We start from the raw sequence: 13789 nt of genomic DNA, 5'->3' as shown, positions 1-13789 counted from the left end.
TGACTGTCTCATCTTGAAAGTTACCTCAATTCTCCTTCCAGCTGGTACATACACATGGTTATAGAGACCTGCTCTAATGTCATATTAAGAAACTGATTAGAGAGAATACTAAAGATTTAGTTGAAAACTTAGAGAAACATTTTAAGCTTTCCATTTCACATTGTCATTGTATCCTAAATTTTATATTAAAAATAAATACATAATTTCACAAATACTTTCATACTGTGTACCCAGGCCTCCAAAAACATTAGCTGGGAAATTTTTTAAGAATTAATTGTATTGGGGGGCGCCTGGGTGGCTCAGTTGGTTAAGCGACTGCCTTCGGCTCAGGTCATGATCCTGGAGTCCTGGGATCGAGTCCCGCATCGGGCTCCCTGCTCAGCAAGGAGTCTGCTTCTCCCTCTGACCCTCCCCCCTCTCATGCTCGCTCTATCTCATTCTCTCTCTCAAATAAATAAATAAAATCTTAAAAAAAAAATTTTTTTTTAAAGAATTAATTGTATTGGTTTCTTCACCATTTATAAAGCTGTGTATTGTATTATTATTGAGTAACGGAATAGCAATTACAAGTACTACGGTAACTAGTGCCCTGGTTCATAGCAAAAAATAAACACATGCATGCACACACACACACACACACTAATTACAGAACTAATTATACGCTGATGTCCATTGTATATGCAATAAGATAGCAGTTGTATGTTAGCTGATGCCATTCATATATTCAACCAGCTAACAATACACTGCCAACCCATCACACACAGGTAACTAGCGCAGCTTGTTAATGAGAAGAATTTATCCAGAAGCAAGTGGCAGGGTAGTTGTGGCTGCCAAATTGACCCAAAGCAGCCAGCTAACAATACACTGCCTACCTGACTCAGGTCACTGCAGCTTGTAATGGCCCGTGACGTCACTGAAGCTACATTTGCAATGTGAAACAGTGGCAGAACTGTAATCTTAATAGTCACATAAAAGAAAACTTTAAACAAAACTTGTTCCTCCAAAACTATCATAAAATATAAAAACATTATTTTTAAATCTCCTCAAAAACTTAAAAAGGAAAACTTTCAGAATACTTGCACTTAGCTATTTTAAAGTAAATGCTTGGATATCAAAATATGGTATCACGGTACATGCGAATTAACAAAAGTTACACTTAACTGTAGCTTTTCCAATTACTTCTACTTACTGATCCAAAGACCAGTTGTCTGTATTAGGCAGCAAAATATTTAGGAGTAGTCATGGCAATACATAAGCTGGGCAAAAAACAAAACTGCTGCTATTCTGGAGGGGAAAAATCAATATTAAAGTATTGAGGGAATTTAAGGACTTAAAATTGTCATTCATTGTCTCCCACTATAAATAACATTAGTCATTGCATTCTGAAAGGGCCATTCTGTGTTTATTGTGTCACCACTGAAATATTGAAAAATTTAAAGAAGATTAAGAAAAAATATTGATGGGTTTGAAAATAGAATCCATGAGTAAATTTTAAAGGAATAAGAACAATTTCGAGAGAGAGGGCAAGGTGAATGGTGATTATGAGAGATTTAAAGCACATGAGGGCTGTTTATGTGGTAAAAAGAAGAAAAACTCATCTAGATTTGTTTTCTTTTTACACTGATTACAAGAGTAGCTTTGGCCTTTGGCTTCAGACTTTCGAGGAGGAAAAGTACTACATTGGATCAACTTCAAACTGCTAACCGGAAGGACAGACCATCGATTATGCCACTTCTCCTATTGTCCACAAGATGGCACCATTTCCATTTCTTTTTTGTGGGGTGGGGCAAGCTTTTAATGTTAACAGTGGCAAGTGCAACCAGCCACTGTTAAAATAAAATTCTAACAGCCAGCTAGCAATGCACTGCCTACCTGACACATCCATGCTTCATCCTTTTCTGTTGAGGCCAAAACTAGAAAGCACCAGTGATATACAAATTATCACCATTGTCAGGGATCTTCAATTTCTTACAGAAATGGGGGGTGAGGGGAGTGTATAGTTAGACTCTGTAGTTAGTGATATCTTAAGAGATTGATTTTTTTAATTTTCATATCCTCATACCAGGCCACACTTCCAACAAATACCTTCTTTAGGAAGAATTATTTTGTTCAAGATCAGAATTAAGAGAACTAAAGCAAGCACCAGACGCTCACCCTGGGAGAACCTGGACTTCTCTTCTGCTTCAGGTCTTTGGCGAGCACCCGCATGACATTCTCCTTCGAAAATATAAAAAACATATGGAGAGAAAAACTTTTTATTTTTTTTTAAGATTTTTTTAATTTATTTATTTGACAGAAAGAGACACATCGAGAGAGGGAACACAAGCAGGGGGAGGGGCAGAGGGAGAAGCAGACTCCCCGCCGAGCAGGGAGCCCGATGCGGGGCTCGATCCCAGGACCCCGGGATCATGACCTGAACCAAAGGCAGCCGCTTAACGACTGAGCCACCCAGGCGCCCCGAGAAAAACTATTTTTAAAAATCATAATGTTACGTGGAATGTTTCTAGGTCCTCAGCTTGTCCAACTGCATTTACTCTTTTTCTTTAGCAAGCAGGCACCTCCAGAATACAACTAAATTACACATCTCAAAATGCAGGATCAGGGTTTAGAGTTTTGTGCTACATCTTGGTCCTAGCGCCTTCGACGAGAAACCCCTGGGAAACAAAAGGACGTCACTCACCCACATCATCTCTTCTTCTGTCCGGACCCTCCTCCGGGCGGTGCGCTCCAGTTTCCACTCCATCTCCGGAGGACTTCCCGCTACCTGGAGTTTGGCCTCCCCTCGATCGGCTCTGGTTTTCCCCTCAGGTCTAAGCCGATCTTGACGCCTAATCGTCAAACCTCTCACCCCGCCCCCCCCACTATCATTTTTCACCCTTAACTTCTATTTCCCCCATTCCTCCCACTGCTCCTAGACGGCATTCCCCAGGGTACTGTTTAAAAAGCCGGCGGGGCGGCATCCGGAGCGGGAATCCCCCTGTCCCGCTTCTCATTGGCCAGCGCTGCGGTGACATCAGAGGCCGGGAGGGATTCCCCCCAGCGCGCCCGGCCGCCCGCCTCCACCTCCCGGCTGGCCGCCCTGCCCCGCCGCCGCCTGCTCTTTGTCCGCGGAGGCGCGCACAGAAGCGCCAAGCTTTGCCGCGAGCAGTGGCGGGCCGGATCTGGGCCAGGCGCCGAGGGCTGTCACACCAGCAAGAGATGAGAGGGTTGGCGGGCGAAGAAGCGGGTTCTGTGAGTTCACGTTTTTTCCATTTTCAAGGGGGGAAAAAAAAAGCTTCGTTATAACGGGGCCTTCTCTCCATTGGTAATGTTCACCGTTTGTGTAAACCACTGATTTTAGACGTGTTCCCCCAATGTGTTCATCAGCTCTTGCTCCATTTTTCAAATAGGCAGGAAAACGTGGCCAGATTTCTGTGCTATTGAGAAGGGGGAGCGATCACATTGATTCAGTAAGTTCTTCTCCGCTGTAGCCATTTGAAAGTGGTCAGGTTCTCTCACTTGAGCTTCCGAGCTATCTTCCCCAACAAGAGGTTAGTGAGCGAGATGAAAGAGTTGGTGAGCGTTGGTGACAGGGAGCACCCCAGGAGGAGTGCAGAGCCAGCAGGAAAGCTGAGCAGACTGGGGGCTAAGTCATAAAGGAGAGGATGATATTGGGGGTTAAGGGAGGGAGTTAAAGGGAAATGACAAGGAGCCAGATGGGCTGTTCAGCCTTAGCAGCGCCACCTGAGCTGCCACGGGAGGCTGGCTGTGCCACATGGCAGGAGGGCAAACTCTCTGGGAAACCTCTGAAAGACTGGCAACCAGCTTTTCCCTCCCAGTAACCTCCTCCCTCCCTTCCCCCATTTGACGCTGGATTGTTTTTGCTTTAATGCAACATGTGGGTTTGGGCACTTTCGTGGTGAAAGAATTCGTAGACATCAGATACTCAAAAGGGTCAATGATTTAAAAAAAAAAAAAAAAACTAACTAACTAAACTCACTCTCCTGTTTCCTTCTTACTGAAAGCAAGGAAAATTGACATCAAGGCTGAGACCCAATCTTGAACCAGTTTTCCATCTGCAGTGATAAAGGTTAGGGAAAATGCTGCACAGGGTAACAATCAAATGAGATTTATCAAAATGCTTGATAGCCAAAAAACCCATGGATTGAAAGATCTGTAAGTTTTGGGGCGCCTGGGTGGCTCAGTCGTTAAGCGTCTGCCTTCTGCTCAGGTCATGATCCCAGGATTCTGGGATCGAGCCCCGCATCGAGCCCCGCATCGGGCTCCCTGCTCAGCGGGAAGCCTGCTTCTCCCTCTCCCACTCCCCCTGCTTGTGTTCCCTCTCTTGCTGTCTTTCTCTGTCAGATAAATAAATAAAATCTTAAAAAAAAAAAAAAAGAAAGAAAGAAAGATCTGTAAGTTTCACCCACAAGAATTTTACCTTCCTTGTAGTGCATTCAATTTCCAGTAAATCCTTTCAGCAAACATTGAGGCTAAATAAAGTGAAATATTGGCTGAGAGTCAAATGTATTGTTAATTTAAAGATCAATTTTGCAAATGCCAGCTAAAATTAGCAGCATATTGGAAATAATATGGAAGACTTTTTGTTTTACTTCTAAGTATCATTTTACATGTACCATTTATGAGAATGGGTACAAACACAAGAGTAATAAAAACCAATTCAATTAATGAACTTGGAAACCCATGTAAACTGTGATTTTAGAATTCATCTCCCTACAAGTACTAAGAATAGGTGAAATACTCTTTTCGAATTTAATTATCTGTAATACACTCATAAATTCCATTTTAGCTGCTAATTCCATAGCATATCACACCGCCTCCAAACGCCTTTTTTCCCCTAGATTAAAACAGAAAAGTAAAAGCCAACTATTGTCTTTTTAAAAGTTATTGTGCATTTAAATATCCATATTGAAATTTAACAAGAATGAAGGAAATAGAAAAATCACCATTGGCAAACGGTTGCAGTCAAGGATCATGAACAGTAAAACTGGTGTACATATGATGAGGGTGTTTGCCTCCTATGATCCAATACAAAAAGGAAAATCACAACTTTTCATTGGACAAATCTGGCAGCCACCACCTCAACCAAGTAATAAATTAACCTCACCATTAATGACATATTGACATCCTGTGCCTCCTGATATGATGCACTGGGAAGGGCACAACATAAATTCTGTGATATCTTTGCCAAAAAACCAAACAAACAAAAAACTGCATAACCTGAATTTAATAATGAGAAAATGCTAAACAAACCAAATTAAAGGACATTCACAAAAATAAATGGCCAGTAGTACTCTTCAAAAGTGTCATCATGACAAAGAAAAACAGAGAAACTATCACAGATCAGAAGTATCTATCTAAACATGACAAATGCATTGTGAGATCCTGGATTGAATCCTGGACCAGAGGCGGGGGGGGGGGGGGGGGGGGGGGGGGGGGTGGGGGGGGGGAGGAGATTTGTTGGATAATTGTAGATACTTGAATATTATCTATAGATTAGTTAACAGAGTAGTAGTAATGCTTATTTCATACTTATAATCATTGTGCTATAGTTGTATTAAATGTTAACATCTCGGGAAGCTGTATGAAGGATATAATGGAATTATTTGTACCATTTTTGTAACATTTTTCTAAGTCAAATTATGTCAAAATAAAACTTAAAAATGAAAAACATATTAAATATCATGTGGTCATATGAATAGAAACATTATGGCACAACTGTTTGGGACGAAATAGAAATATCCTGTAAACATTTTATCTTAGTTTTTATCAAATACGGTTTAGGAATAATGTTAATGTGTAGGTCTATGTGCCTGTGAGTAATTTACTATCTTCAAAATGTTTCCTCTTTGTGAGCGGGTTTTGCAGGCAGATCTGTGATAAGGACAAGGGCTGTGAGGAAGAGTCCTCCGCCAAGGCCAAGGCCAATTCGACGGATTTGCTGTAAGGTGAGGGGGACAAGAGGAGAAGCAGGGAGAAGGGAGAACAGGCGAACGTGAGAACACTTTTCTTGATTCCTATCTTGCCGGTGCTCTGAGAGTCTGAGCAGGTCCCTACGGATGGGAAGCGAGAGGTATCCAAGCTTCCCAAATGCAGATTTTTTTTCAATTACATGATCACGTTTTCTGAATAATAATGTTACGTATCTCAAAAATGCACCATGTACAAAGTCAGCTCCCTTCATCCGCCCTCCCAGCTTACTCCTTTCCCCAGAGCATCGTCAGACCATTTCCAATGCATTTACATAGTGTGTTCTCAGAGTTGGGCGCTGTGGATCTTCCTACGTAAATGCGATCTCGCTGTACTTAGCGTTTTGCAACTTGCTTTTTCTACTTCACCGCATTCAGTTGCAAACCGGAGAGCTTCCGCATCCCCAGCTCCAACTGTCGGTTCTCACGCGGCTCGGCGCGCAGCGTCTCCCGGTGGGCTCGCGCCCCCACCTGGCGCGCACCGGCCCGCCCCGGGCTCGCGCCCCACCTCCCGCGCCAGCCGGCCTGGCTCCGGCGCCCGCCTACTGGACAAAAGGGACCGTTGCTGTGCGCTGTAACCGCCCCTGGCGCACGTGCCCGCCGGGCAGGAGTTGGGGGAAAGCGCCACTGCTGGCGGGGTCAATACAGCTCCAGCCCACGTGCGACGGGGAAGACCGGGTGCAGAGGAGATCGCGGGGTATCTACGCTGTGGGAGAGTCGGGAAGTTAGCCGCGAAGTTTGGGGAAAGAAAGGGAAGGAGACCATTGTGTTCTGGACTGATGAACTGTCTGAGCATGTCTGCGCCCCAGAATATATAGCTCAAAATAGCTCATGGGAAGGAATGGATGAATCCCTTATAATTCAGACTATCAGCAGGACTCGAAAGACAACTTGTAAAGGTTCTAGCAAGTAAAAGCCTCAATCGGAAGAGTAGTCAACAAAATACCACCTCACCTGCGGTTACATTGACTTGTTACTTTTTTGGTTATAAGTAGTTTATGTACATGCATATTTTTCCATTACTACCTGGTTTCTAAATACAGGGTCTGTCTTTTAAAATATATTTCTTTAAAATGTATTTCTCTTAGGGGCGCCTGGGTGGCTCAGTCGTTAGGCGTCTGCCTTCGGCTCAGGTCATGATCCCAGGGTGCTGGGATCGAGTCCCACATCGGGCTCCCGGCTCGGTGGGAAGCCTGCTTCTCCCTCTCACACTCCCCCTGCTTGTGTTCCCTCTCTCGCTGTGTGTCTCTCTGTCAAATAAGTAAATAAAATCTTTAAAAAAATGTTTTAAAATATTTCTCTTAAAAAAATTTAAAAAATAACGTATTTCTCCATCCATTTTACCCAAGATGAAGGGTAAAATTTGCCCAGCTTAAAGCATGAAATCAGAAGATCACTTCACCTTCAACTATTTAGCTGCTTTAATGCATTTTTCCCTTCTCTTGCTGCTTAGGGTAGCTCTTGCACAGGATGCTAAGATACTTCCCCACGATCTTAAGGAATGTAAGGAAAATATCAAACTGAAATCATTACAAATCTGTATAAAACCATGGATGATCAGGCATATGAACATGGTGCCCCCTCAAAGAAATAAAGGCTCATGAATGTTTGGAAATCCTTTTACTAGATATCTTTCTTACCAGCACTTCAAACACAACACAATCCAAAACAGAACTGAGAATCTTTCCTTATTCCTCTTCTCCCCAAACCATGTTTTCACCCTATTCCCAATATCCCCGTCTCCCTGGTGGAACAGGGTCAAAGTCATCCTCCTTTAAGACTTTCTCTTCCCATAAGCCCAAACCCAGATATCAATGACAGTCATTTTCACCTCTGCAGTGTTGATTGCATCTGCCCTCTTCTTGAACTATTTCAGTAACCTAATTGATAATCCAATATCTAGTCTAGTCCCCTTGAATCCATTCATTTAACATGTTTATTTGCACAGAGCAAGTTCCATGCACCATGTAAAGCAGTGAAGATCCAGTAATAAAGCTGTAAAAGGCTATGTGCAGTATCGTTAGCTGATTATATTTCTGCCTGCTCAAATCCCTGCAAGGATCTTCCTTACACACAGAATTAAGTTCCAAACTTTCTAGCTCACATACCAGACTTCTACAGTTTAACTTCTACCTTTCTTGCATCATCTGCCCCAATACCACCGGTATCTTCTGTTCCCCATAATGTGGATGATGCCCAGCACTCTCCTGCCCTCAGGCTACCTCACTTTTTGTTGTTTGTTTGTTTGTTTTTAAGGAATCTCTACACCCAATGTGGGGCTCATGCTCTAACAATGGAGCTCAGAGAGGTACCCCCCCCAAGCTACCTCACTTTTGAGGATATTTTTCCTGTCTTCTAGCAACCTTACCCTTGAAATTTCAGTTCCCTGTTCCAAAACCCTTCTCAAATCTCCCGAATTGTAATTTTTTCTTTTCCCTATGTTCCCATAGCATTTTGTTTGTATCTTTAGTCAGCTTAATTCTAGATTTTATATTTGTGTTAAGTATATTGGAAGCTCCAAGAATGTAAGGATCTTGTCTTTTTCATCTCTGTGTCCTCCAGAGAATGGCTCAGTGCTTTACGCATTTATGCTTTTAGCTTTATACATAGTTCATATTTGATATCTGAGATTAGGACCTTTCCCAAATCATGGAACTAGGATTATAGAGTCACAAAAGAAAGACCTTAATATGGCTGTCCTTAGAAGGTGAAACACCCAATTGTAAGAAAATTATGAATAAAAGAATGTAGTGGAAAGTGAAGGTGATTGGAGTAGAGTAGATCTGGGTCTTCCTAGGCCTGCCATTTGCTAATTGTGTAACTTGAAACGTGTTATTTCATCCCTTTAAGTCTCCTGTAAAATATGATAATTAGTATCTTCTATACTGATTTATGATGAGGATCAAGTGAGATAATATAAAACCCTTAAAGTATAAATTATTTCCTTTGAGATGAAGTAATGGCACTTAGATGACTAATTTAAGAGTATTTGGATAATAAATACGTCTCTATAAAGCACTTGTCCAGAGGCTAGCATCCTTAGGTCCAGAGCCCATACACAGTAGGCATCTGACACATAGTAGGTGGTCAAGAAAGATTATATAAGTGAACAAATTCTAAACTTCAGTCCAGTTCTCTAAATAGTAACACACTAAATCAAGGGGAATCCATATAGCTACTCTGGTTTGATGGTTATGTCACTAGAGAATACACATTTAAATGTGTTCCAATTCTGCTCACCAAGCAACTTCTTGATTTATGACTTAAGCTTAAGTCCAGAATGTCTTACCCCTGAAATGGAAGTGATCCTACTCTAGACAGTTATATATGTATATATATATATATATATGTATATATATATATATACATATACACACACAATATATCTATATATATTGTATATATCTATAATATATAATATATATCTATAATCTATATCTATAATATATCTATATTATATATATATATATATATAATCTACAATTGTAAATGAATTGAATTCTTGTTTATTCCCCAGATTTGAGCTTGGTAAGTCAGTACCACATAATTGCTATGACTTGAGGATAGTTCTAGAGAAGTGGAATAGAACTGGAGTGGCGAATTCCACTCTGCCATTCATTTACCATGTGATTTTGCCAAGTTACTCCTTCCCACAAATAGTCTGATTGCAAAATGAGGAGAGAGTAGCCTGAGGGAATGCTAACATATTTCTCACCTCTGCATCATACAGTTCACAAATTGCCCACCAAAGTGACCTCCACTTGGTACCCCCCAACTGGGAAACTCTGCCTGAAATCAGAGCCATTCACCCCTTCACCATCACAGCCATCCTGAAGCCCCCTGGAACAGTTCCCACCAGTACATGAGAAGTTAGCTTTCTAGAGCTGAACATAAAAGGAAGCAGAATACCACCAAAGGGCAGTTTGGAGCCTTAAGCCCTAAAACCAGGGCTTCTTTTTATAAAGGCAGAGGGTGAAGAGTTGGAGGGGCAGTTTAGATAAACCCATGCAAAAAGTTGACTAATTTAAAAATCAGGGGGTGCCTGGGTGGCTCAGCCCATTAAGCGTCTGCCTTCGGCTCAGGTCATGATCCCAGGGTCCTGGGATCAAGCCCCACATGAGACTCCCTGCTCAGTGGGAAGCCTGCTTCTCCCTCTCTCTCTCTCTCTCTCCCCTTGCTCCTGTTATCTCTCTCTCTCTCACACTCTCAAATAAATTTTCAAAAATCTCTTAAAAATCAGCATTTGTTCCTTCTTACCTATCTTAAGATTGCTTGTTCTTACACCTTTTTTCCAAGTTTTCCAGGGGCCACTGGTAATTTGGATACAACCTTTTAGGTCTGGGTTTGATTTTTATCCTATTTACAGTCTAGAAAGTTAGTCTCTTGCTGGTTCATAGATGCTGGTAGAAGAGAAAGACTGCTGGGTCAGAGACAAATGTTAGGGTTTCTGCTCCTAATCCAATCTTATTTTTATTGAATTTTATTATCTTCTTTAAAGTCAGAATGACACAAAATGTGTTCCTTTGTGTCTTTTTGCTCCTTTGTAGCATAGAGTTGTGAAAAGATCACAGACCTTGGAGCCAGAAGACTTAGTTTTGGAATCTTAATGGAAACACTTACTAGTTGTATGAATTCGGCCACGTCATTAACCAGAACCTTCATAAAGCCTAAAATTCCCCAAATGACCTGGCCTTGGCCTTTCCCTCCAGCCTTACCTGGAACCACCCGACTCTTTGCATTCTTTTTACAAAGACTTTTCTTTAAAGAAGCCATACTCCTTCACCTTGAGATCTGTGTATATAGTTGACCCTTGAACAATGCAGGGCTTAAGAGGTGCTAGCCCCCAACATGGTCGAAAATCTACATATAACTTTGATTCCCCCAAACTCAACTACTAATAGACTACTGTTGACCAGAAGCCTTACCAATACCATAAACAGTTGATCAATGCATATTTTGTATGCTATATGTATGATACACTATATTCTTATAATAAAGTAAGCTAAAGAGAAAATGTTAAGAAAATCATGAGGAAAATACAGTACTATACTGTATTTATAGAAAAAAAATCTATGTATAAGTGAATCCATGTAGTTTAAACCCATGTTGTTCAAGAGTCAACTGTCTTTTGGTCTTCCTATTGCTCCTCCTCCTTGATCTAGTTAATTTCTGTTCTTATTCCAGAACTGAATTCAAACATTACTTCCTTTTTTAACTTTCCAGGCCATATCACCCCCTAGTTATTTGCTCTCATAGCACCCTGTTCTTTTAACATTAAGATTTATCATGATTTACCCCACCCCAAATCAGGTAGTAAAGTATATGTGATTCTACTGCAAGAGATCTTGGAGTGACTTAACTTCTCTTATCCTTATTTTCCCCCTGCTACAGAACTGAAAGTTTGAATTAAAATCTCTACCTTCGGGCACCTGGGTGGCTCAGTCGTTGAGCGTCTGCCTTCGGCTCAGGTCATGATCCCAGGGTCCTGGGATCGAGTCCCGCATCGGGCTCCCTGCTTGGCAAGAAGCCTGCTTCTCCCTCTCCCATTCCCCCTGCTTGTGTTCCTACTCTCGCTATCTCTCTCTCTGTCAAATAAATAAATAAAATCTTAAAAAAAAAAAAAAAGAAAAGAAATATTTATAAAAAAAAAAAATCTCTACCTTCTCTGCATTGCTCTGATTTCTATTATTTCAGGTAAAGATTATTCCAGGAGGTAGTGTAGTGTAGATATTTAAGAACGTGGGCCCTTTTTTTGTATGGAGTCCATACAAATTTAGTTTGCATATCCCCTCTTCCATTAACTAGCTGTGATATCTGGGGAAATTATTTGACCTCTTGGTTTTGATTTCCAGGTGAAAACACAAGTGATCATGGAACTTTACCTGAAAGGTTTCTTTTTTTTTTTTTTTTTTAAAGATTTTATTTATTTTTTTTACAGAGAGAGACACAGCGAGAGAGGGAACAAAAAGAAGGGGGAGTGGGAGAGGGAGAAGCAGGCTCCCCACGGAGCAGGGAGCCCGATGCGGGACTCGATCCCAGGACCCTGGGATCATGACCTGAGCCGAAGGCAGTCGCTTAACCGACTGAGCCACCCAGGCGCCCTACCTGAAAGGTTTCTTATCAGCCCTTAGTATGTGCCAGGCATATGGTATGTGCTCAGTAAATTTGTCATGAGTACTGCTACCACACTCATTTCTATGCCCTACAAAGCACTGCCCAGTAGAAATATAATATAAGCCATATATATAATTTTAAACTTTCTAGTAGACATATTTTAAAAAGTAAAAATAACTAGGTGAGATTAATTTAAATAATATATTTTATTTAACCTAATACATACAAAATATCATTTCCACATGTAATCCATATAAAAATGAAATACTTATAATTTTTTGTATTGATTCAAAACGTCGTGAATGTTCTACACTAGTAGCACATCTCAATTCCTATTATCTGCATTTCAAGTCCTGAATAGCTAGTGGCTACCCTATTAGACAGTGCAGCCCTAAACACTTCAAGGAGTTCTATTAGCTCTCCCCCTTTTCCTCTCTCAGGTTGTTAATCTGACCTACTTCAGCTTCTTCAACAATTTATTCAGGTTCTTCAACCAAGTATTCATGGACTGAGTACCATTTTAAGTACTAGAAGTAATTGCTTAATTCTAGTTTTTAAGGCAATATGGAATATTTCCTTCTGAAACTGGTTAAAGGAACAAAATATCAAGGGAAACTGTTAAATCTCTTGGTGATAATGTAAGAATTGCATGATTTATATATTATGATCTAAGTATGGTGTTCCAAAAGAAAATAAATTAGAAAGAAATCCTATGCATTCATTTCTAATCAATTTTTTAAAATTTCCCACATCAAAATTTAAAAGCTCACAGATTGGTCTTCTGCATTGAACACAGCCAGGTAGAAAGAATCAGAGTAGGCATTCTTATGATAATCAATTAAACTAAAGCATACATTTTCTATAGTATGCCCGATCTTTAGGTACTTGACCTAGCTCAATCCAGTAAGGATGCATCTGGGCTAAATTAAGGAAACTTCTTTCTCCTCAAGGTGGCACTGTGAACAAGGAAGAGTAATTAGCTCTGTTCACTATAGAATTTATTCAGGAACTATAGGACTATATTATTAGATTTAAAAAAATACACCATAACATGTATCTTGGTTATTCTGATGCCTTTTGTAATCCTAATTGCTGTTTTTCTTTCATTTTTGATTGTGCTTTCTTTTTGAGATCAAAATTATTGTCTATTATAACTGGGCCCATTAACTTTGTGAGTTTTTATATTAAGATACTGTTTTCTTTGCAAAAAAACTAATAGGTAGAACTTCTTGAGTGCTAGCTGTGTTTAGCCACTCTCTTAAGCACTTTAAATTCATTATAAGCACTTTTATACAAACTTCAGCAGGGGAATAAAGAAAGAAGCTATTTTAAAAGAATATTTAATGCCCACAATTCCAACATACTTGATTTTACTGGGAAATTAAGAGTTTATGAACTTGTTTTTTTGCTTTTTGGGAGGAGGATAATATGTAAGGTGATAAGATATGATGTTTGTCTTCATTAACCAGAGACTTGACTAAATAAGAGATTTTGTTTTGTTACCTGCTACCAAAAGAAGAAAGAAGATCTCATTAAGAACATTTTTGGGGTTGCCTGGGTGGCTCAGTTGGTTAAGCGTCTGCCTTCAGCTCAGGTCATGATCCCAGGGTCCTGGGATTGAGCCCCGCATTGGGCTTCCCGCTCCTTGGGGAGTCTGCTTCTCCCTCTCCCTCCGCTGCTCCCCCTGCTTGTGCTCTCTCCCTCTG

General features: G+C 40.7%; 1 protein-coding gene across 1 annotated transcript in view; it reads right to left on the bottom strand.

The window, feature by feature from the left end:
- Window positions 1–2743, bottom strand: part of CDC20B (cell division cycle 20B) — a 40551-nt gene extending 37808 nt beyond the window's left edge. The window contains exons 1-2 of the mRNA XM_032403558.1: window positions 2681–2743; window positions 2155–2217 (exon numbers count right to left, since the gene is read on the bottom strand). Of these exons, the coding sequence (XP_032259449.1) occupies window positions 2155–2217; window positions 2681–2743 (126 nt within the window). The remainder of the gene's footprint in view (window positions 1–2154; window positions 2218–2680) is intronic.
- Between the last annotated feature and the right edge of the window lie 11046 nt (window positions 2744–13789).

This window comes from Phoca vitulina, unplaced genomic scaffold, assembly GCF_004348235.1.
Source record: "Phoca vitulina isolate PV1807 unplaced genomic scaffold, GSC_HSeal_1.0 scaffold6, whole genome shotgun sequence".
Classification (NCBI taxonomy): domain Eukaryota; kingdom Metazoa; phylum Chordata; class Mammalia; order Carnivora; family Phocidae; genus Phoca; species Phoca vitulina.
This window is presented reverse-complemented; position numbering and strand designations above follow the sequence as displayed.